General features: G+C 39.7%; 3 protein-coding genes across 3 annotated transcripts in view; 2 read left to right on the top strand and 1 right to left on the bottom strand.

Annotated features, from left to right (window-relative positions):
* LOC308527389 (GTPase IMAP family member 7-like) overlaps positions 1-25,193 on the bottom strand; it is a gene marked incomplete at its 5' end in the record, with an annotated part of 87,869 nt that overhangs the window by 18,677 nt on the left and 43,999 nt on the right. The gene's annotated exons all lie outside the window — the stretch shown is intronic.
* Positions 12,077-13,117, top strand: LOC308527436 (large ribosomal subunit protein eL6-like). Its single transcript, XM_081102767.1, has one exon. It carries the CDS (start codon positions 12,188-12,190, stop codon positions 13,076-13,078), a length of 891 nt encoding a protein of 296 aa, XP_080958893.1. The 5' UTR covers positions 12,077-12,187; the 3' UTR covers positions 13,079-13,117.
* LOC308527228 (ADP-ribosylation factor-like protein 6-interacting protein 1) overlaps positions 19,881-25,193 on the top strand; it is a 34,847-nt gene continuing 29,534 nt past the window's right edge. The window contains exon 1 of the mRNA XM_081102602.1: positions 19,881-20,988. Within this exon, the coding sequence (XP_080958728.1) occupies positions 20,381-20,988 (608 nt within the window). The 5' untranslated portion in view covers positions 19,881-20,380. The remainder of the gene's footprint in view (positions 20,989-25,193) is intronic.

Below are 25,193 nucleotides of genomic sequence, written 5' to 3'. Positions count from 1 at the left end.
GATGGTACCTCATTGTTGTTTTGATTTGCATCTCTCAGATGATTAGTGACTTTGAGCATGTTTTCATGTGTCTCTTGGCTTTCTGAATGTCCTCTTTTGAAAGGTGTCTATTTAGGTCCTTTGCTCATTTTTTGATTGGATTGTTTATCTTCCTTTTGTTAAGTTGTATGAGTTCCCTATAAATTTTGGAGATTAGGCCCTTATCAGATATGACATTGGCAAATATGTTTTCCCACACAGTGGGTTTTGATATATTTTTTTAAACTATAGTCCGGCCCTCCAATGGTCTGAGGGACAGTGAACTGGCCCCCTGTTTAAAAAGTTTGAGGATCCCTGCTCTAATCGCTGAACACCCCAGCCAGGGAAAAATCAATATTAACCAACAGAATTCTAAATTTTCAAGGAATCAAAGTAGATATAAAGAGAGAAATTATAAAGACTTTGAGATAGATAGAAAGGAAATACAAAACAAAACAAAACAGCATAGCAAAACTCATGGGGTGGGGGGTAGCCAAGGTGATACTTAGAGGAAATTTTTTATCTGGAAATATACATGTAGCAATATTAAACCAAGATTAAAGGTCTCAAACCAGTATCCTAATTTTCCACATTAAGGCATTGATTAAGGGAGGAAACAAAACCTAAAGCAATTACAAGAAGGATACAATAAAGAGTACAAGTGGAAATTAATGAACTACAAAATAGAAAATCAATACAAATAAACAACAAAACCAAAACTTGGTTCTTTGAAAATATCAGAAAATTGAGAAATATTTAGCCAATTTGATCAAAAATATATAGAGAATTAGCAAAATCAGGAATGAAAAAGCTTATAGAAAAAAACAATTATTACTGAGCTAATAGGAAAAGATAATTATTATGATATTTTATAAACAATATTTGGCTCTCCAAATTAGATAGCATAGATAAAATGGAAAAATTCATAAACTACCAAAATTGACTCAAGGAAATACGGACATTTAAATAGATCTATAATATGTAAAGGAATTAAATTACTAATACAAAACATTACCTACAAAGAAAACCTCAAGCCCAGATTCTATCAAACATTTAAGAATGATTCATATAAATTCTTCACAAATTCTTCCAAAAAATAGAAGGGGAAGAACACAACCATTTATTCTATAATGCCAGTATTGTCCTGATACGAGACCAGAAAAAGATAATACAATAAAAGAAAATCATAGGTCAATATCTCATATAAATATGGATGCAAAAATCCTCAACAAAATACTGGCAAAAATAATCCAGCAATATATAAAAAGGAGTATACACCATGACCTAGTGGAATTTATCGCAGGAATGCAATTTTGGTTTAACATTCAGAAATCAATTAGTGTAACAAACTGTATCAATAGAATAAAGAATATCAGTTCATGTGATATAACATATTAAACAATATAAGAGATAAAATTTATTTGATTATCTCAATAAATAAAGAAAAAGCATTTGACAAGATCCAAAGTCCTTTCATGATAAAAACTCTTAGGTACAAAAGAAATGTACCTCAACACAATAAAGGACATATTTGACAAGCCCACAGCTAAGATCATACCCAAAATTAAAAAGCTGAGAGCTTTTGCTCTAAGGTCAGAAAAAATACAAGTATGCCTACTTTTAACACTTTTATTCAATATAGTACTGGAAGTCATAACTAGAGCAAGTATGCATAAAAAAAGGGCATCTAAGTCAGAAACAAAAAAGTAAATTTGTCTCTATTTGCAAATGACATGATCTTATATCCAGAAAATCCTAAAGACTTCACAAATACAAACAAAACCATGAGAAATAATAATTAGATTCAGCAAATTTGCAGAATACAAAATCAGTATCCTATATAATAAAGAGGTAATATGCAAATTGATCATCACTCCAACACACAAGATGGCCACCCCCATGTGGTCAAAGTTGGCTGCCCACATGTGGGCACAAGATGGTCACCACAAGATGGCATGCAGGGGAGGGCAGTTGTGGGCGATCAGGCCAGCAGGGGAGGGCAGTTAGGGGTGACCATGCTGGCATGGGAGAGCAGTTAAGGGGGATGGGGCCAGCAGGGGAGGGCAGTTGGAGATGACCAGTCCTGCAGAGGAGGGAAGTTGGGGGGACCAGACCTGCAGGGGATGGCAGTTGGGGGTGACCAGGTTGGCAGGGGAGGGCAGTTGGGGGCGATCAGGCTGGCAGGGGAGCAGTTAGGTGTTGATCAGGCTGGCAGAAGAGTGGTTAGGGGGTGATCAGGCTGGCAGGCAGAAGCAGTTAGGGACAATCAGGCAGGCAGGCAGTCAGGCGAGTGGTTGGGAGCCAGCAGTCCTGGTTTGTGAGAGGGATGTCTGACAGGCAGTTGGACATCACTCAAGAGGTCCCAGGTTGGAGAGGGTGCAGGCTAGGCAGAGGTACACCCCCCCCCCAGTGCACAAACTTTGTGCACCAGACCTCTAGTAAAAATATAAAAAAGCAAGAGAGAACCAAAATGGCGGCATAGGTAAACACCTGTATTTGCTGCCTTTCACAACCACATCAAAACTCCAATTAAAAAACAAAACAAATATCATCCAGAACCACGGAAAAGCTGGTTGAATGGAAGGTCTACAACTAGAAGGAAAGAAAAAAGCGAATGGAGACTGGCAGGAGGTGTGGAAGTGTGGAAGTGCAGAGGTACCCCGTCCCCCCTAACTGCTCTCCCACACCTCCAGCCACAAAATGGGCTGGCAACTGGATGCGTTATTGTTTTTTTCAATTGGGAGAAAGATACAAGCCCCCTATTGCTCTGAACTCCAGTTCCAGGTGAGACTCTGGGGATCCAGACTCATACGGGGAGAAACTGGACTGTTTGGCATCGGGCCAGAACACAAAGACGGCCTTCTCTCAGAGGTGCTCACAGCGATCATTGTTCCTGCACAGGGCCGCAGGAAACAGAGACCCGGGGACCTCATCGGGGCAGGGCCAGCTAGCAGCCATTGCTGTTTGCTGCACTCTGGTGATTCCCTGAGACACCACCGCACCCAATTTACAACCCCACCCAGGCTGTGCACAGTCGTTTTTGCATATAAATGGCCTGTCCTTTTGAAACCTAAAACTGAACAAACTGCAGCTGGGTCAGAGAGCTCCAAAGCTTCCAAAAGAAGGCCTAAGGCCCTGCAGTAGCAGCCTGCATTGCTTCACACCTGGGCCTCATCTGGGTACTTCCAGACCCCAAACAAAAAGGAGGAATCTGTAGACCTCTCTGTATCCCCTGCAGGGTGGCCTCAGGCAGTGGCTGACTTTGCACCTCCTTGGAGATCCAAGAGCCAGTGTACTCAGTGGTCAGTGTGAGACCGTACCAGATTATAACTCTTCACATCCATAAGCGACACACTCAAGGGGCAGACTCAGTGAGCACCAAAGCCCCACTGAAGCAAATCCTGCCCCATAAGGGTGTCTCTAGCACAGCAGTTCTCCCACTGTTGACACAGCAGGTCCTCACAGCCAATTGGCCAGGTATCCTCCCAGTGATACCAACAGCAATCAAGGCGTAACTATAACAAGACTGTGCACAAAGCCCACAAAGAGATGCGCCAAGAGTGTCCACTTCAGGTAATTGATGAGGCTGAGCCATTGGGACCTATAGGACACCCAGCACACAACGCTACTCTATCAACACAGGGAAGCAGTCAAAATGTGGAGACAAAGAAACATGTCACAAATGAAAGAAATGGAGGAAACCAAAATACTGGATATAGAGTTCAAAACCACAGTTATAAGGTTACTCAAGAATCTTCTAGAAACCTCTGAGAAATTTAGTGAGACCCTCAAGGATATAAAAAAGGACAAATCAGAAATTAAGCATACACTGATTGAAATAAAGAATAATATACAGAGATCCAACAGAAGACTAGAGGATCCCAAGAATCAAGTCAAAGATTTAAAATACAAAGAAGCAAAAAACACCCAATCAGAAAAGCAAAAAGAAAAAAGAATCCAAAAATATGAAGATAGTGTAAGGAGCCTTTTTTTTTGACTTTTTAATTTTTTCACTTTTGCAAGGTTTATTATAACTTATGTTAATAAAGAACAATATTCCTTATTATAAACATAGCAACAAAGTTCAAGTAAAACAAATTCACCAGGTAGCAGTAATATAGTGCTCTCTTGAAACCATTATAACAAATATAGTTGGTACATGTTGTAATACTACATTTACAAGTTCAAGGCAAAATGATATTCAAAATTAAGGTACATGGAGATTCTTTGGTTTTTAAATTAAGAGCAAATCAGAGAATGTTGATGAAGCTCCCAAAACTATTACCTTTCTCATCAACCTAATTATCAATTAAATATATTGAAGAATTTTTTAGAGTGACATATTAAGTTGTATAAACTATATAAAGGTATTGTTCTCCTTTTTTTTTTAGATACACATATCCCAACTAAATTTCTTTTACAACTTGAACCATAAAAGTCACCTTGTGATTAATAGCTATAAAATAAGGCATAAGTTTTTACCATTTCCCAAATATATTACTCCTTTTGGTAAACTAATATGAAAAAAAAATGCAGCTGTCACAAACATACCAACATTCGAATTATGGGGTTGCCAGAAGAAGAGAGAGAGCACAAGACATTGAAAACCTATTTGAAGAAATAATGACAGAAAACTTCCCCCACCTGGTGAAAGAAATAGATTTATAAGTCCAGGAAGTGCAGAGAACCCTAAACAAGAGGAATCCAAAGAAAACCACACCAAGACACATCATAATTAAAATGCCAAGGGCAAAAGAGAAAGAGAGAATATTAAAAGCAGCAAGAGAAAAACGGTTAGTTACCTACAAGGGAGTACCCATATGACTGTCAGCTGATTTCTCAACAGAAACTATGCAGGCCAGAAGGGAATGGCAAGAAATATTCAAACTGATGAATAGCAAGAACCTACAACCAAGGTTACTCTACCCAGCAAAGCTATCATTTAGAATTGAAGGTCAGATAAAGAGCTTCACAGGTAAGAAAAAACTAAAGGAGTTCATCACCACCAAAACAGGATTATATGAAATGCTGAAGGGTATTCTTTAAGAAGAGCAAGAAGAAGAAAAAGGTAAAGATACAAATTATGAAAAACAAATACATATCTATCAACAAGTGAATCTAAAAATCAAGTGAATAAAAAATCTGATGAACAGAATAAACTGGTGAATATAATAGAATCAGGGACATAGAAAGGTAGTGGACTAATAATTCTCAGGGGTAAAGGCTTTGGGGGTGCAGGAAGAGCGTGGACAAAAATCTTACACCTTTGGATGAGGACCATGTGTGTGTGGGGTAAGGGTATGGGGCGGGGTGGGAACCGGGTAGAGGGGAGCTATAAGGGGAAAAAGAGGAACAACTGTAATAATCTGAAAAATAAAGATTTATTAAAAATATATAAATAAGCAGTTTCATTTTTATATGCTAATAATGATTTATTAAAAAGATAAATTTAAAAAATAATCCCATTTACTATAACATCATAAAGAATAAAATACCTAGGAGTTAAATTTATCCAAGAGTTGAAACACTTATATATTGAAAACTAAAAGATACTGATGAAAGAAATTGAAGAAGGCACAAATACATGGAAAGTTATTTTGTGCTCACGGATTAGAAGAATTAATCTTTTTCAAATGTCCATACTACTTGAAGAGACCTACAGATTCAGGACAATTTCTATAAAAATTCAAATGGCAATTTCCACAGAAATAGAAATAAACAATCCTAAAATTTTTATAGAAACACAGAAGTTCCTGAATAGCCAAAGCAGTCTTAAGACAGAATAACAACTCTGGAGGCATCACGCATCCTGATTTAAATTACATTACAAAGCCATACTAATCAAAACAGTATGGTATCAGCATAAAAACAGACATATTAATCAATGGAAGAAAACAAAGACCCCAGAAATACATGGTCAATTAATTTACAACAAATGAGTCAAGTATATACAATGGGAAAAGGATAGTCTCTTTAATGGACAGTGCTGGGAAAACTGCATAGCCATGTGCAAAAGAATGAAATTGAACTCCAATCTGACACCATACATAAAAATCAACTCCAAATAGATTAAGACTTGAACACATGACCTGAAACCATAAACTCCTAGAAGAAAACAAAAGGGGTGAGCTCCTTGACATTGGTTATGGCAAAGATTGTTTGGATTTGACACCAAAAGCAAGGAAACAAAAGCAAAAGTAAGTGGGACTACATCAAATTTAAAAGGTTTTGCACAGCAAAGGAAACTATTAACCAGGTGAAATGGAAATCTATAGAATGGGAGCAAGCCATATCTGATAAAGGGTTAATGTACAAAATATATAGGAAAATCATGTAACTCTGTAGCAACCCCAATCAATTCCATTTTTAAAAATGGGCAGAGGAACTGCATAGACATTTTTACTAAGAAGACATATTAATGGACAGCAAGAAAAGGTGCCAAACGTCACAAATTATGAGGGAAATGCAAATCAAAACTTCAATGAGATATCAGCTCACACCTGTTAGAATGGCTATTATAAAAAAGACAAAATATAATAAGTGTTGGTAAGGATTTGGAGGAAAGGGAAACCTTGTACACTACTGGTGGGAATGTAATTGGTGCAATCACTATGAAAGACAGTATGGAGAGTTATCAAAAATATAAAAATAGCACTATCACATGATCCATATGGAAATCTTTCAAAGGCAATGAAAACAGGATCTCAAGGAGACATCTGTACTCCCATGTTCATTGCAGCATTATTCACAATAGCCAAGATATGGAGACAACCTATGGATGCATAGATGAAGATTATGTGAGACATATATATCTACAGGGATGGGAAGAAGTAGGTTTATAGTTGTGAGTATAGGAAATAAATAATACAATAAACAATAAATAATTATACAAGAATAAACTCTGTGATTTGAATACTCACAACTGTAAACCCACTTTTGCCCACCGTGTGTGTGTGTGTGTGTGTGTGTGTGTTCTGCCATGAGGATTAAAGAACATGTTTCCATTTGCAAATAGAACTTGAGAGCATTTGTTAAATGAAACTAGTCAGACATAGGATAATAAATACTATGTGATATCACTTTTTAAAAATATATTTTTTATTAATTTCAGAGAGGAAAGGAGATGGGGGAGGAGAGAGAGAGAGAGAGAGAGAGAGAGAGAGAGAGAGAGAGAGAGAATCATCAATTGGCTGCCTCCTGCACGCTGCCTACTGGGGATCAAGTCCACCACCCTAGCATGTGCCCTGACTGGGAGTCGAACCTTGATTGCCAGGGACTAGTGAATGGGGGAAATGGGGAGATGTTAGTTAAACAGTACAAATTTCCAGTTAGAGATGCATAGGTTCTGGAGATTGAATACACATCACCGTAATTATAGTTAACTAAGGGTGCATGAAATTCGTGCACTGGCAGGGAGGGGGGTGGTTCCTCAGCCCATCCTGCCCCCTATCACATACTGGGAGACCTCAGGGGATGTCCTACTCCCTGCTCCCTGCACCCCTTGGGGAGTGGGCCTAAGCCGCAGTCTGGCCTCCCTTTATGGGAGGCGACCAAGCTGATCAGGGGAAGGCACCAGACCCATCTCCCCGCTGCTGCAGCCACTGCCAGTCACCGCAGCCACCAAGGTGTTTTCATCAACACAGACTCCAGTCCCTTCACCATGAAAAAATGACAATTTCTTTAGGCATTTTCAAGATGTGCCTTTCATAGGATATGATTTTCTTTATTATTTTTTTTAATCCTCACCTAAGGCTATGTTTCCATTGATTTTTAGAGAATGTGGAAGAGAAAGGGAAAGACAGAGAGAAACATAAAAGTGAGAGGGACAATTTGATTGGTTGCCTCCTGCATGAGCGCTGACCTGTGCCCCAGCCAGGGAAGAGCCTGCAACCTAGGTACATGTTCTTGGTCTGAACTCAACCCAGACCCTGGGGTAGGTAGGCCGAGGCACTATCTACTGAGCCAAACCAGCTAGGGCAGGATATGATATTTCTTAGCCCCTCCAGCAGCAGACCTTCATTTTTTTCTCTAGGAGTGAGGTGGAAAAACCCTACATTACCTTCTTGGATGCTTATTACCCAAGTTACTAAGACTATTACCAGTGGCTTACAGGGAGCTTAGCCAATGAGCGGTCAGAAAAGGTGTTTCTTCTATGGTTCACACTGATCCCCGGCTCGGCGCCAGCCCAGGCCTAAGGCCTTAGGCTGGGCATTAGGCCTGGGCAGGGGACCCCCAGCCCGCTCTGATCGAGGCTCCACCCCTGCCCAGGCCTCAGGCATCTGGCCAGGGCATTAGGCTTGGGCAGGGGACCCCCAGTCCTTGGTTGATCACTGGCTATGCCCCTGCCCAGGCCTCAGGCCTCTGGCTGCGGCATTAGGCCTGGACAGGGGACCCCCAGCCTGCTTCGATCACCTACCCAGGCCTCAGGCCTCTGGCTGGGGCCTTAGGCCTGGGCAGGAGACCCCCAGACCGCCAATTGCAGGCTCCTCCCCTGCTCAGGCCTCAGGCCTCTGGCCAGGGCCAGGGCCTCAGGCCTGGGCAGGGGACCCCCAGCCCTGGGCGATTGCCAGCTCTGCCCCTTCCCAGGCCTTAGGCCTCTGGCCAGGCATTATGCTTGGGCAGGGGACCCCCAGCACTCTCAGATCACAGGCTCCGCCCCTGCCCAGGCCAGAGGGGTGCTACGCCTGGGCAGGGGACCCCATCCACTCTGATCACCTGCCCAGGCCTAAGACCTCTGGCCAGGACCTTAGGCCTGGGCAGGGACTTGCAGCCCACTCTGATTGCAGGCTCTGCCCCTGCCCATGCCTCAGGCTTCTGGCCAGGACATTGTGCCTGGACAGGGGACCTCCAGCCCACTCCAATCGCCTACCCAGGTCTCAGGCCTCTGGCTGAGGCATTAGGCCTGGGCAGGGGACCCCCAGCCTGCTCCGATGGCCCGCTCTGCCCCTGCCTAGGCCTCAGGCCTTTGACCAGGGCGTTAAGTCTGGGCAGGGGACCCCCAGCTCTGTGTGATCATTGGCTCCGCCACTGCCCAGGCCTCAGGCTTCTGGCCAGGGCGATCGCCGGCTCCGCCTCCCTGGGGGGCATCTGGCCCTGCTGGCCCTGCCTCCCCAGTCCCTGTTCTGCGGCCCAGATCCCACAGGTGGCTTCTGGTGCTTCCTGCCTCACCTGCAGTATGCAAATTTAACTAATCTTTGTTGGGTTAATTTGCATACTCTTCTGATTGGCTGGTGGGTGTAGTGAAGGCATGGTCAATTAGCATCTTTGTCTTTTATTAGTGTAGATAATCCTGTATTATGTACTTGAATGTTGCTAAGAGAATCTATCTTAAATGTTCTTACCACAAAAAAGATATTAGTATAGTAAATATGGAACATGAAGCAGATGTTAGCAAATGCTAAGTTGGTGATCATTTTTTTCAATATATAAATGTGTCAAATCAACACATCGTATACTTTAAATTTACACAAAGTTAAATGTCAGTTACATCTCAATAAAGCTGGGGGAAAACTAGGTGAAATTAGTGAGAGTTGGATTCTTCACTAGAGATAAGGAGCTGGCATGAATGGGTGAAAATCAGACCCCAGTCCATTAGTGTCACATTAAGTGAAACACCTCACGATATATGGGCAAAGTCAACTCAGAGAGTGTGAGTGAGTTAGGCATGGCCACATCCTTGTTAATGACCTAACCAGGTCAGGCCCCCTATCAGCATAATCCTGTTGTAGCCCCACTTCCTCCCTCCACGCAGTGACTGGCTATTTTCCTCACTTTTCTCATGACCCTCTGAGGGGAGAGACCTACAGTATGCCTAGAACAGTGGTCAGCAAATTCATTAGTCGACAGAGCCAAATATCAACAGTACAACGATTGAAATTTATTTTGAGAGCCGAATTTTTTAAACTTAAACTATATAGGTAGGTACATTGCTATTAACTTAATTAGGGTACTCCTAAGCTGGCCTTTGCTAAAAATGTCCTTAATCTGATTGAGGTACGTTCTCTGAGGTCGACCCCTTCCAACTCTTCCATCCACACTCGTCTTGTATACTTGTTTCGTCTATCTCCTTTCGTTCATCCTCTCTATATGTCCAAACCATCTCAAAATACCTTTCTCAATCCTCAACACTACATTTTCTTTCACTCCACAACAGCCCCTAAAATTAACTTAATAAACTTTACTTAAAGTTTTAAGTCTTAGTTAAACTATAGGTACATTGAATAAAACTTGATATCATACTTAATAATGATATTATTTATTGATAAAATTAAATTCCTTATAATTTACCTTACAATATCCATAAAATTAAATCATGACAATGACTGACAAACACTAATGTGAACAATGGCCTTGCATCTCCTTGGAAAGTTTGGTTAAGTCAGGTTTGTATGTTGTTGTTTTTAATTTTAGGCATGATTCCAGGTTCTCATCAATAAGACGACTTCTCAACTTACTCTTGATAAGGTTCATGCTTGAAAATGATTGTTCGCCCTTATCAGATATGACATTGGCAAATATGTTTTCCCACACAGTGGGTTTTCTTGTTGTTTTGTTGATGGTTTCTTTTGCTGTGCGGAAGCTTTTTATTTTGATGTAGTCCCATTTGTTCATTTTCTCTTTAGTTTCAAGTGCCCTAGGAGCTGTGTCAGTGAAGAAATTGCTTCGGCATATGTCTGAGATTTTGTTGCCTTTGGATTCTTCTAGAATTTTTATGGTTTCCCGTCGTACATTTAAGTCCTTTATCCATTTTGAGTTTATTTTTGTGTATGGTGTAAGTTGGTGGTCTAGTTTCATTTTCTTGCATGTATCTGTTCAATTTTCCCAACACCATTTATTGAAGAGACTATCCTGGCTCCATTGTATGTTCTTGCCTCCTTTGTCAAATATTAACTGAGCATATTGGTTTGGGCCAATTTCTGGGCTCTCTATTCTATTCCATTGATCTATATGTCTGTTCTTGTGCCAGTACCAGGCAGTTTTGAGAACAGTGGCTTTGTAATACAGCTTGATATCTGGTATTGAGATCCCACCTACTTTGTTCTTTCTCAGGATTGCTGCTAATCTCCAAAATTTATAGGGAACTCATACAACTTAACAAAAGGAAGATAAACAATCCAATCAAAAAATGGGCTAAGGACCTAAATAGACACCTTTCAAAAGAGGACATTCAGAAAGCCAAGAGACATATGAAAACATGCTCAAAGTCACTAATCATCTGAGAGATGCAAATCAAAACAACAATGAGGTACCATCTCACACCTGTCAGAATGGCTATCATCAACAAATCAACAAACGACAAGGGCTGGAGAGGATGTGGAGAAAAAGGAACCCTTGTGCACTGCTGGTGGGAATGCAGACTGGTACAGCCACTATGGAAGACAGTATGGAGTTTCCTCAAAAAACTACAAATGGAACTCCCATTTGACCCTGTGATCCCACTTCTAGGAATATATCCCAAGAAACCAGAAACACCAATCAGAAAGGATATATGCACCCCTATGTTCATAGCAGCACAATTCACCATAGCTAAGATCTGGAAACAGCCTAAGTGTCCATCAGTAGATGAATGGATTAGAAAACTGTGTTACATCTACAGGATGGAATACTATGCTGCTGTAAAAAAGAAGGAACTCCTACCATTTGCAACGGCATGGATGGAACTGGAGAGCATTATGCTAAGTGAAATAAGCCAGTCAATGAAGGAAAAATACCACATGATCTCACTCATTCATGGATAATAGAGACCATTATAAACTTTTGAGCAGTAATAGATACAGAGGCAGAGCTGCCTCAAACAGATTGTCAAACTGCAGCGGGAAGGCCGGGGAAAGTTGGGGGGCAGGAGGGAGGGGTATAAGAGATCAACCGAAGGACTTGTATGCATGCATATATGCATAACCAATGGACATGGGACGCTGGGGGGTGTGGGAGGCCAGGGGGTAGTCAAGGGCGGGAAAAAAAAAAAAGACACATATGTAATACCCTTTGTAATACTTTAAGCAATTAAATAAAAAAAAAATAAAAAAAAATAAAATGATTGTTCGCATAAATATGTAGACCCGAATAAGGAAAGAACAGCAAATGCTAGTTTTTTCAGTTGATTATATGAGTCAGGAATAATATTCCAGGTGTTAAAAATCAACAAATCTGCTCTTTCCCATCTTGCAAGATGGAGGGTGAAAAGAAAAATGAGAAGCCGGATGCTAAGGAGAAGCCAGAGACTAAGGACAAGAAGCCTGACACTAAGGAGAAGAAACCTGCAGCCAAGAAGAAGGCCGATGCCGGCGGCAAGGTGAAGGCCCCGAAGAAGGGGAAGCCCCACTGCAGCCGAAACCCTGTCCTGGTCAGAGGAATTGGCAGATACTCCAGGTCGGCTATGTATTCGCGAAAGGCCATGTACAAGAGGAAGTATTCGGCCCCTAAATCCAGGATTGAAAAGAAAAAGAAGGAGAAAGTTCCTGCTACTGTCACAAAACCAGTTGGTGGCGACAAGAATGGTGGTACCCGAGTGGTTAAACTCCGCAAAATGCCTAGGTATTATCCTACTGAAGATGTGCCTCGAAAGCTGCTGAGCCATGGCAAGAAACCCTTCAGTCAGCATGTGCGGAGACTGCGGGCCAGCATCACTCCTGGGACCATTCTGATCATCCTCACTGGGCGCCACAGAGGCAAGAGGGTGGTTTTCCTGAAGCAGCTGGACAGTGGCTTGCTACTTGTGACCGGACCTCTGTCCCTCAATCGAGTTCCTCTTCGTAGAACACACCAGAAATTTGTCATCGCCACCTCCACCAAAATTGATATCAGTGGTGTGAAAATCCCCAAACATCTCAATGATGCTTACTTTAAGAAGAAGAAGCTGCGCAAGCCCAGACACCAGGAGGGCGAGATCTTCGACACAGAGAAAGAGAAATATGAGATTACAGATCAGCGCAAGGTTGACCAGAAAGCTGTGGACTCACAAATTCTACCAAAAATCAAAGCTGTTCCTCAGCTCCAGGGCTACCTCCGCTCTCTGTTCGCTCTCACCAATGGGGTTTATCCTCACAAACTGGTGTTCTGAATTTCTTGTAAGAACCCGATTAAATAACTGATGTTAAAAAAAAAATCAACAAATCTTCTTTCTCCAGGTCTTTCAAAGCAGACTACTTGTGCTGTGAACTAAGTTCACATTTGTTTTTCTCCAATATTTCTATATCAGCACAAAGACGTTCAAATTTCAAGCTCCACAGTTCTTTTTTTTTTTAATCCAGCAATTGCATTTCAAAGTTGACAATGTCAATATTAAAGGGAGAAAAATTTGATTCTGTTACAGTAGCATTGAGAGGTTTTTTAACAAAGTCTAACATCGCTTTGCTGTTTCTGAATTCCTGAAACCTGTTGAGAAAAGCTTCCCTCATATTTAAAAGTATTGTTTTGAAATAGCAAATGTCAATATCAGAATTATTTTCTTGGCGATGTTTCAACAGGCTTGGAAAGTGAATCAAAGTTTCTCTTTCAAAATCTTGAGCAAAACGATAATTTGTTTTCTAACGAAAGAATTTCTTCTAACATCGAAAAAACTGTGTTTCCTTTCCCCTGTAGTTTACGATTAAGCTGATTTAGATGAGATGTAATGTCTACCATGAAATAAAATTTTTGTATCCACTGATCATTCGTTAGTTCTGTATAGTGAACACCCTTTTCAAGGAGAAATGCTTTAATTTCTGTTAATATGGGAGCGAAACATTTCAAAACGTTTCCTCTTGATAACCAACGTACCTTGTTATGCAGCAGCAGATCTGCGTACTCACCATTTCAACTAAAAATTCTTTAAATTGGCGATGATCAAGAGCTTTAGCTATAATGGAGTTGATTATCTTAATCACCAATTACATAACTTTGCAAATTTCTTCTGGAAATGTCTGCGCACAAAGCGGTTCTTGATGAATGATGCAATGATAAGTAAGTATCTCGTGATTAATTTTTTCTTTCAAAATAGCAACAAACCCGTTTCTTATGCTGGTCATACTTTTGGAACCGTCTGTTGCAACTGAGACAATTTTATCGAGGGGAATATGATGTTTTTCAATGCACTCAATTACAGCATTTGCTATATCCTCTCCACGTGTTTGACCTTTGAGTGGCAATAATCCTAAAAGTTCTTCTTTAGGACCTGTAGATGAAATAAATAGTACAAAAAGTGAAACTTGCGCTGTATCATTTATGTCACAAGACTCGTCAACTGCTATTGATAAAGCTGAAACCAATTTAAGATCTTCTACTTGCTGGTTGGTTATATTTGAAGACATTTTGACTGTTCTATCTTTCACTGTTTTAGCAGACAATGGTAACTCTTTAATTTTTCTTTTTTAGAATATCTGCTTTGTTCTTAAAATCCCGAAATAGCTCTTCAGATGCACTTATAAAACAACTTTTGATGTATTAGCCGTCTGTATATGGTTTTCCTCTCTTAGTCATCTCTTGACTAACCACAAAACTTGCAATATTAACATTGTTGGAACATTGCATCCAGTAATTAAATAGAGAACTTGATTTTTCTTGACTCTTCTGAAGTTCCTCAACTGCTTTCTTCCTTGCATCACCGACAGGATATTTAGTACTAACTGACACGTGTTTAGTTGTAAAGTGTCTCTCCAAATTTGATTTCTTGTTATGCGCCAATTTTTCCTGACAAATAAGACAGGTTGGAAGGCCATTTAAGTTTTGAATAACTGTGAAAGTCTCGGTCCATTCAACTTTAAATTCACAGTTTTTGTCTTTCGTTTTTCTTTGCTTCTTTGTAGCCATGTCAAACAAGGCACCTAAAAAAACGTTTCATTTTATAATAATAAAGCCACCAACACAAAATAATTGCAATTCTTAAAATTGATGACAGCTGGTTGGAAAAATACAGGTAACTTTATGCTTCGAGTAGGTACTTTTGTCACCTGGGCGTGATTTGCAGAAGTGACTAGCACTAACCACTGCACATGAGACTGCTGACTGACTGGCTCACTCAACTCGTGCATGAATCGCGCATGCCTCCCCTGCGCTGCCTATCCTGCAGCCCGACTGAGCCGCATCTCCAGTCGCCCAACTGGCCCACACCCCCCACTTCCGAACAACTTCTTCAAAATAGACTTGCCCAGGCCCAAAACCGACTGTGCAGGGGCCACAAAGTTTCAATCAAACTGTACATGCGCGCTAACACGTGGTATTTTGTGGAAGAGCCACACTCAAGGGGACAAAGAGCCGCATGTGGCTTAAGAGCGCTGTTTGCCGACCACTGGCCTAGAGTAAGCCCTGAAGGAAAGTTTTCATCCTCTCCCTGTTCTCCCATTTTTATTTTATTTATTTTAATTTATTTTTAGAGTGCTGGTGGTTTTTATTTTTTTTCAATCTTTAATTTCTTTATTGGTTAAGGTATTACATATGTGTCCTCAACCCCCCAATAAACGACCCTGCCCCCACTCATGCTCTCATCCCCCTGTTGTCTGTGTCCATTGGTTGGGCTTATATGCATGCATACAAGTCCTTTGGTTGATCTCTCCCCCTCACCCCAACCCTCCCCTACTTTCCTTCTGAGGTTTGACAGTTTGATCGCTGCTTCTCTGTCTCTGGATCTGTCCCTGTTCATCAGTCTATGTTGTTCACTATATTCCACAAATGAGTGAGATCATGTGATATTTCTCTTTCTCTGACTGGCTTATTTCACTTAGCATAATGCTCTCCAGTTCCACCCACGATGTTGCAAATGGTAAGAATTCCTTCTTTTTTTTACCGCAGCGTAGTATTCCATCGTGTAGATGTACCACAGTTTTCTAATCCACTCATCTGCTGATGGGCACTTAGGCTGTTTCCAGATCTTCGCTATGGTGAATTGTGCTTCTATGAACATAGGGGTGCATATATCCTTTCTGACTGGTGTTTCTACCTTCTTGGGATATATTCCTAGTAGTGGGATCACTGGGTCAAATGGGAGTTGCATTTTTAGTTTTTTAAGGAAACTCCATATTGTTCTCCACAGTGGCTGCACCAGTCTGCATTCTCACCAGCAGTGCAGAAAGGTTCCTTTTTCTCCACATCCTCTCCAACACTTTTTGTTTGTTGATTTGTTGATAGCCATTCTGACAGGTGTGAGATGATACTGCATGTCATTTTGATTTGCATCTCTCGTATAATTAGTGACTTTGAGCATGTTTTCATATGTCTTTCGGCCTTCTGTTTGTCCGCTTTTGAAAGGTGTCTTTTTAGGTCTTTAGCCCATTTTTTGATTGGATTGTTTATCTTCTTTTTATAAACCCTTATCGGTGATAACATTAGTAAATATGTTCTCCCATGCAGTGGGTTTTCTTGTTGTTTTGTTGATGGTTTCCTTTGCTGTGCAAAAGCTTTTTATTTTGATGTAGTCCCATTTGTTCATTTTTCTTTAGTTTCCATTGTCCTAGGAGCAGTATCAGAGAAGAAATTCCTTTGGCATATGTCTGCGATTTTGCTGCCTGTGGATTCCTCTAGTATTTTTATGATTTCCTGTCTTACGTTTAAGCCCTTTATCCATTTTGAATTTATTTTTGTGTATGGTGTAAGTTGGTGGTCTAGTTTCTTTTTTTTTTTTTTGCATGTATCTGTCAAATTTTCCCAGCACCATTTATTGAAGAGACTGTCTTGACTCCATTGTATGCTCTTGCCTTCTTTGTCGAATATTATTTGGGCAGAGTGGTTTGGGTTGATTTCTGGGTTCTCTATGCTATTCTATTGATCCATATCTCTGTTCTTTTGCAAGTACTAGGCTGTTTTAAGAACAGTGGCCTTGTAATACAATTTGATATCTGGTATTGAGATCCCACCTACTTTGTTCTTCTTTCTCAGGATTTCTGCAGCTATTCAAGGTCTTTTTTCATTCCAGATGAATTTTTGGAATGTTCGTTCTAGATCTGTGAAATATGCTGTTGGTATTTTAATGGGGATTGCATTGAATCTATATATTGCTTTGGGTAGTATGGACATTTTGATGATGTTGATTCTACCAATCCATGAACATGGTATGTTCTTCCATCTGTTTATGTCTTCCTATATCTCTTTCTTCAGTGTCCTACAGTTTTTCACATATTGGTCTTTTACCTCCTTAGTTAAGTTTATTCCTAGGTATCTTACTTTTTTTTGGTGCCATGGTAAATGGGATGGCTTTTTAAGTTTCTCTTTCTGTAAGTTCACTATTGGTGTAAAGAAATGCCATAGATTTCTTGGCATTAATTTTGTATCCTGCTACATTGCAGAATTCATTTATTAAGTCTAATAATTTTTTGATGGAGTCTTTAGGGTTTTCTACGTACAGTATCATGTCATCTGTGAATAAGGATAGTTTTACTTCTTCTTTTCCAGTTTGGATGCCTTTTATTTCTTCTTCTTGTCTGATCGCAATGGCTAGAACTTCTAGTACTATGTCAAACAGGAGTGGTGAGAGTGGGCATCCCTGTCTTGTTCCTGTTCTTAGGGGAAATGGTTTTAGTTTTTGCCCATTGATTATGATATTGGCTGTGGGTTTGTCATATATGGCTTTTATAATGTTGAGGTATGATCCTTCTATTCCCACCTTGCTGAGAGTTTTTTTTATCAAGAAAGGGTGTTGGATTTTGTCAAATGCTTTTTCTGCATCAATTGATTTTTATGTGATTTTTATCTCTAAATTTGTTTATGTGATGTATCACGTTTATTAATTTGCGGATATTGTACCATCCTTGCATCCTTGGGATAAATCCTACTTCGTCATGGTGTGTGATCTTTCTGATGTATTGTTGGATCTGATTTGCTAGAATTTTGTTGAGTATTTTGGCATCGATGTTCATGAGGGATATGGGCCTATAATTCTCTTTCATTGTGTTGTCTTTATCTGGTTTTGGTATTAGGGTGATGCTGGCTTCATAGAATGAGCTTGGAAGTGTTCCTTCCTCTTGAATTTTTTGGAATAGTCTGAGTAGGATAGGTTTTAGTTTCTCCTTGAATGTTTGGTAAAACTCCCCTGTGAAGCCGCCTGGCCCCGGGCCATTGTTTCCTGGGAGCCTTTTGATGAGAGCTTCAATTTCTTCCATAGTTATCAGCCTATTGAGATTTTTTGAGTCTTCCTGATTGAGTTTTGGAAGGTTGTGTTTTTCTAGGAATATGTCCATTTCCTCCAGGTTTTCTAGTTTGTTGGAGTAGAGTTGTTCACAGTATTTTTTAACAATCCTTTGAATTTCTGTGTGGTCTGTTGTTATTTTTCCTTTTTCATTTCTGATTTTGTTTATTTTGGTCCTTTCTCTTTGCTTCTTGGTGAGTCTGGCTAGAGATTCATCAATCTTGTTTATCCTTTCAAAGAACCAGCTCTTGGTTTCATTGATCTTTTGTTTTGTTCTTTTTTTTTGGTCTCTATATCATTTATTTCTGCTCTGATCTTTATTATTTCCTTCCTTCTGCTCACTCTTGTTGCTCTATTTCTAATTCTTTGAGTTGTAGAGTTCGATGATTTACTATTACTTTTTCTTGTTTTGGAGGTAGGCCTGTAGAGCTACAAACTTCCCTCTCAGGACTGCTTTCATTGTGTCCCATAGATTTTGGATTGTTGTGTTTTATTGTCATTAGTTTCCAATATGTTTTTAATTTCTTCTTTGATCTCATTGGTAACCCAATCATTATTTAGTAGCATGTTATTCAGCTTCCAAGTGTTTAATTATTTTATTGTTTTTATTATAGTTTATTTCTAATATTATGGCATTGTGGTCTGAGAAGATGCTTGGTATGCTTTCAATCTTCTTGAATTTTGGGAGACTTTGCTTGTGACCCAATATGTGGTCTATTTTTGAAAATGTCCCATGTGCACTTGGGAAGCCTGCTTTGTCTGATATTAATACAACCCCTGCAGGTTACATGTGCCTAATCTGTGCATGGTGTGTACCTCTAATGGTATATATTTTTGAATTCTTTTCCTTTAACCTGTCTGTGTCCCTATATTTAAAGTGGATTTTTTTTTAGACAGCATTCATTTGGGTCTTGCTTTTTCAAAATCTAATCTGACTGTCCAATTAGAGCATTAGGATAATTTACATCTAATATGATTATTGATAAGGTCGTGTTTAAATTCATCTTCTTGCTATTTGTTTCAGCTTGTCCCATCTATCCTTTTTATGCCTTTTTCTGCTTTTTTGTGAATTTTTAAAATTCCGTTTTATTTCAACTCTTGCGTTATTCTATATCTCATTAGATTTTCTTATTCATTGCTCCACAGTTTGCAATATACAACTTTAACTTACCATATTCTACTTTCATTGAATGTTATATCATATCACATATGCTGTAAGGTCTCTTCCCACCTTCTGCATTATTGTTATACATTATATATTTACAGAAAATATAAACTCAACCATATATTATTATTTTGCTTTCAACAATCAATTGGCTTTTGCAAACATTCTTAATTGATAATTTTCAGTTTATCAACCTATTCACGATTTTAGGTGGCTTGATCCTTTGTTGAGGTGCTAGTTGTCACCCTTTTTCATTTTCTACACACCTGACCAATGTCTTAATCAGTCCTGAGCAGCCAGTTATTTAGTGACTTGACATAGTATATTTATAAACGAGTCTTAGCAAATTTAAAAGTACTGAAAAAACACTAAATATATTTTCAGAATACACTGTTATTCAACTAGAGAAGTCACTAACAGGAGAAAAATGGAAAAACTCACAAAAACATGAAAATTGAACAATACACTCCGGAACAACCAAAGGATATAAGAAAGAAGTCAGAAAGGAAATAAAAATATTTTGAAATAAACAAAAATGGAAACACACATATAAAAACATGAAATTCAGCAGAAGCAATTCTAAGAGGAAGGTGTAATGATAGATGCAACATTAAGAAAGAAGAAAGATCTCAAATAAACAACTTAACTTTACATTGAGGACTCAGAAGAAAAGAGAACAAACCAACCCAAAGTCAGCAGAGGAAGGAAACAGAGATAAGAAAAACAATAGAAAAGATTAAAAAAACAAACAACCAAACCAACCAAAAAAAAAACCACCCTAGGATCTGTATTTTGAAAGATAATCAAAATGTACAAACACTTACCTAGACTAAAATTTTCAAATAAAGAAGGATCAAATAAATAAAATCATAAATGAAAAAGGAGAAATTACAATTGATATAAAAATAATTCATGGATCATAAGAGACTACTGTGAAGAGTCATGTACCAGAAAATAGATAAACTAGAGGAAATGTATAAAATTCCTAGAAGCATAAAACCTACCAAGACTGAGTCATAAAGAAACAAAAAATATGGGCGGTTCTTGGACCGGGGCTGGTTGGGAGGTTGCCTTGCGCTCGCTGAAGCGGCACCTGGGAGACGATGGCGGAGGGAGATAATCGCAGCACCAACTTGCTGGCTGCAGAGACTGCAAGTCTGGAAGAGCAGCTGCAAGGATGGGGAGAGGTGATGCTGATGGCCGATAAAGTCCTCCGATGGGAAAGAGCCTGGTTTCCGCCTGCCATCATGGGTGTGGTTTCCCTGGTGTTTCTGAATATCTATTATCTAGATCCATCTGTTCTATCTGGTGTTTCCTGTTTTGTTATGTTTTTGTGCTTGGCTGACTGCCTTGTTCCCATCCTGGCGCCTAGAATTTTTGGCTCCAATAAATGGACCACTGAGCAGCAGCAAAGATTCCATGAAATTTGCAGCAATCTAGTAAAAACTTGTCGCAGAACTGTGGGCTGGTGGAAACGCCTCTTCACACTAAAGGAAGAAAAGCCGAAAATGTACTTCATGACCATGATCATTTCTCTTGCTGCGGTTGCTTGGGTGGGACAGCAGGTCCACAACCTTCTTCTCACCTACCTGATGGTGACTTTCTTACTGTTGCTTCCTGGACTAAACCAACATGGAATCATTTCGAAGTACATTGGAATGGCCAAAAGGGAGATGAACAAGCTTCTTAAGCAAAAAGAAAAGAAAAACGGGTAACGCATCTTCTTTATTCAGTGTGATTAATGGAGTATACATTGTGCGTGGGAACAGTGTCTGTTACCTGGATACTAAAGTGTTACAGAAGTAGCTCTTTGTCTCAAGCATTCTGCCCTTAGTTACTAGAAATTCAGACTTGCCACACAAGGCTTTATACAGAGTCTTCATGTCAAGTGTATCTGGGTGCATTCTCATCAATTGGCCTTATATGGACAACTCATGAATACAGCTTGTTTTGATTTTTCTCATACAGGGTTGATTACTTATAGGCAGCTTCCTTTAAAATAATATAGTGATGAACTTCAATCTTTAGTACAGTTAAATGACTTTGGATAATTGTTCAAGTTGATCTTTGCTTTAGCTAGATATTAGGTGTAGTGGTCTGTGGCTATAGGAAACTGGTTGTACCGTCTCCTTCCCAGGCTGCTTAAAAAAAAGTCCAGCTTCAAGAATATAGAGACCAAGTTTACCACTTCAGTGAAGAGACCAATTCTGTTTCTATACCATGGAGAAGCACCCTCATGAAATAAAATGAAACTAATTTCATGCCCTAGTATGTATTGGTTTCTCCCTTGTGCAAAACTGAGCAACTGATCCTCGAAATGGGGAACCTGACAGTTTTAGAGCTCTTGTCCCGTTGCACTTAGCTTTCAAGTTAGTAGGTCCTAAAGGCTTTTTAATAGCAGGCTTCCAAAAGCTTGAATTTAGGATTTTTAGCATACTTTAGTTTCAGATTTTCAGCTGTCTAAAACTAAAGTACATAGAAATGAAGACTCGTGCCTATGACTTTAAGACCAGCTAATAAAGGACAAAAGTCTTCTTCCTGTGTTTCATCAAGATTCAGTAGAAAATAATTTTCTCCCACTCATTTTTCAATTCTCATTTTATGGTAATGTTGGCTGCTTGGTCCCCATAGATTTGGTCTAGGAGGTGGTGACTATGCTGGCATCTGACTGTTTTTCCTAGATATTTCTCTAAAGATTATAAGGGCTGTTGGTGAGAGCAAACTTGTGTACATGATAGATGGCCTTAGGTCTATAGCGATGTTCTAACTCTTGGAAAGCGTTTTAGAATCATTTTCCCTCTCAGTAGCTAGATATTTAGAGTAGTTGAAATCTGTGGAATGAACCTTTTAAGGGCCGAAAATGTGACATATTTGGGAACAATTCTTTAACTCTGATTAACTAGCTGTAATATAGTTCTGTGAATTTATTGCACTGATGCTGTAAAATCTGGATCTTGTGGTATATCTGTCCCTACATAAGTGTTGTTTTCTCCCCTTCAATATTGCTGTCAACAGTGGCACCCATGTAGCATATGTTTGAGTTTTTTGTTTCATACTACAAGCTACCTTAATTTACATTTGTTTCCTCATTGTAAATAAGCCTGTCTTACCTGGATTTTTTGTGTGTATACATGTTCTACCAACTACTTTTGTGATTTTAATTCTGTATTACTTCTTCTACTTCGTTTTGTGAAAAGGGGAAAAATAAAAGCTGGTATCCCTTAAAAAAAAAAAAGAAACAAAAAATATGAACAGGCAAATAATGAGTAAGGAGATTGAAGCAGGAATAAAAGATCTCCCAACAAAGAAAAGCCCACTCCAAACAGTTTCACAAGTGAATTGTAGCAAACATTTGAAAAACAATTATTACCCATCCTTTGCAAACCCTCAAAAAAGGGCAGAGGAAGGAAAACTTCCAAACTCATTTTATGAGGCCAGAATAACTCTGATATCAAAACCAGACAAGGGCACTACATGAGAAAAAAAAAAACTACAGGCCAATCTCCCTGGTAAATATAAATGCAAAAACCCTCCACAAAAGATTAGCAAACAGAAATCAAGGGTGCATTAAAAGGATCATAGGCTACCATCAAGTGGGATTTCAATAAGGGTGAACTTCCTGTTATTATAGTAAACCTGTGCCATGCTATGGTGGATATCATTGTTAGTTAGGACAAGAATCTTAAGGTATTGAAGCTCTTACTAAATGCATCTTGCCAAGTGTTTAAATGTAGCACAGTATTTTGTAGGCATAGCGAGAAGCAAGATGAGCTTGACAGAAACCCAACCCAATCCCACAATTGTAGCCAACTACAAAGAAGAAATCAATGTTTAGATTTGCATCTCTTGGATGATTAGTGACTTTGAGCGTGTTTTCAAATGTCTCTTGGCCTTCTTTAATCTTCGTATGAAAAGTGTCTATTTAGGTCTGTTGCCCACTTTTTTTTGATTGGGTTATTTATCTTCCTTTTGTTAAGTTGCATGAGTTCCCTGTACATGTTGGAGATTAAACCCTTATTGTTGATAACATTGGCAAATATGTTCTCCCATGCAGTGGACTTTCTTGTTGTTTTGCAGATGGTTTATTTTGCTGTGCAAAAGCTTATTATTTTGATGTGGTCCCATTTGTTTATTTTCTCTTTAGTTTCCATTGCCCTAGGAGCTGTATTGGTGAAGAAATTGCTTTTTTAGAGATACAATTAAGAAAATGCAAAAGCAAGCCAGGGAGAAAATATTTCAAAACATATCTGACATATGCATCTGCCCAGAATATAGAGAAAATTCATTAAAAATATCCTATGTAATGAAAGGCTAATATGCAAATTGTTCCCTCAACCAGAAGTTCGAACAGGGGTGGGGCCAGCTGGCCAACAATCTATGTCCCCCCCTGCTGGCCCTGCCCCCAATAAGCCCTTCAGCCCTATTGGTGACAGGGATGGCCTTCCAATTGCCCTCTCCCCAGCCAGCCCAGCCCAATTGGCCCCAATCGGGGTTGGTTGGCCAGACCCCACCCATGCACAAATTTGTCACTGGGCCTCTGGAAATATAATAATGATGACGATGGTTATGATAATTATAAAACACAACAAACCCAATATAAAATGGGAAAAATATTTTAACGAAAAGAAGAATATAAATGACCAATAAGCACATTAATAAATGCTCAGCTTTTCTAATCTTTTGTGAAATGCACATTAAAATCATAACAAGCTACCACTACACACCCATTAAGACAACTGAAGTTAAAAACACTGACAAGACCAATGTTGGCAAGGACGTGCTCTACTAGATTACAAACAAGCATAGAAAAAGCTACCAAGATGGCAGCATAGGTAAATTCAGATACTCACTGCTTCCCACAGCACATAAAAATTACAACTAAAATACAAAACAACCACCATTCAGAATTGCCTAAAAGCTGGCTAAATGGAAGTCCTTTAACTGGAGAAGTAAAGAAGAAAGCACCTTGAGACTGATGGAGGGGTGGAGCTGGGCTGGTCCAACAACCATGTGGGCCATTTTTTTTAATCTGGAGAGATATTTCCACTGCAAAGCCTCCCTTCTCCCACCCCTACCTCATGTGAAGAGCAACAGGCCCCAGTCCAAACCAGACACTCAGCCCAGGGTTCCAAAGCTGGGAAGAGAAATTCCTGTAATTTGGGGCTGTGTAAACCAGCAGGGATTGTGACTGAGTGTTATGGAGGCTGCTGGAGACACAGATGTTGCTCTTAAAGGGCCAGTGCACAAACTTCCTCTGATCGATCCCTCAGGCTTCAGACTTTGCTAAAGTCTCTGAAACAAGCAGCATCTGGTATCAGAATGCCCCACACCTTCAATAAAAGGCCTAAGAATCAGCACTAGCACCTTACTTAACTATGTAATGTCCTCACCTGGGTACTTCACAAGTCCAATACTGGTAGCAGCCATCTACAAACTTCTTTATAGTGCCGGTTGGATGGCTCCAGAGCCAGTGCACCTGGTGGAGAGCTTCAGATCATAAAAGATTACAACTCTATACATCCATTAGCAACACACTCAAGGGGCAGACTCAGTGAGCATCAAAGCCCCACTGAAGCAAAATCTGTCCTATAGGGGTGTTCCCTGAACAGTGTTTCTTCCACTGTAGTCACAGCTGGTCCTCAGAGGAAATTGGCTTGGAGGTTATTTCCTCCCAGTTACACCAACAGCAATCAAGGTTCACCTATAAGACTTTGCAAACAGCCCACACAAAGGCACACCTAAGGCGTCCAATTCAGGTGACTGCAGAGCCTGAACCACTGGGCCCCACAAGACACCTACTATATAAGGTCATTCTACAAATTCCAAGAGACATAGAAGCTCTACCTAATACATAAAAATAAACACAGGGAAGCAGCCAAAACATGGAGACAAATAAACATGTCACAAATGAAAGAA

Source organism: Myotis nattereri (assembly GCF_964212035.1).
Source record: "Myotis nattereri genome assembly, chromosome: 11".
In the NCBI taxonomy this organism is placed as follows: domain Eukaryota; kingdom Metazoa; phylum Chordata; class Mammalia; order Chiroptera; family Vespertilionidae; genus Myotis; species Myotis nattereri.
This window is presented reverse-complemented; position numbering and strand designations above follow the sequence as displayed.

Excerpts from the sequence above, each read along its gene's own strand:
- LOC308527436 (XM_081102767.1), top strand. The coding sequence starts at position 12,188 with ATGGAGGGTGAAAAGAAAAATGAGAAGCCGGATGCTAAGGAGAAGCCA.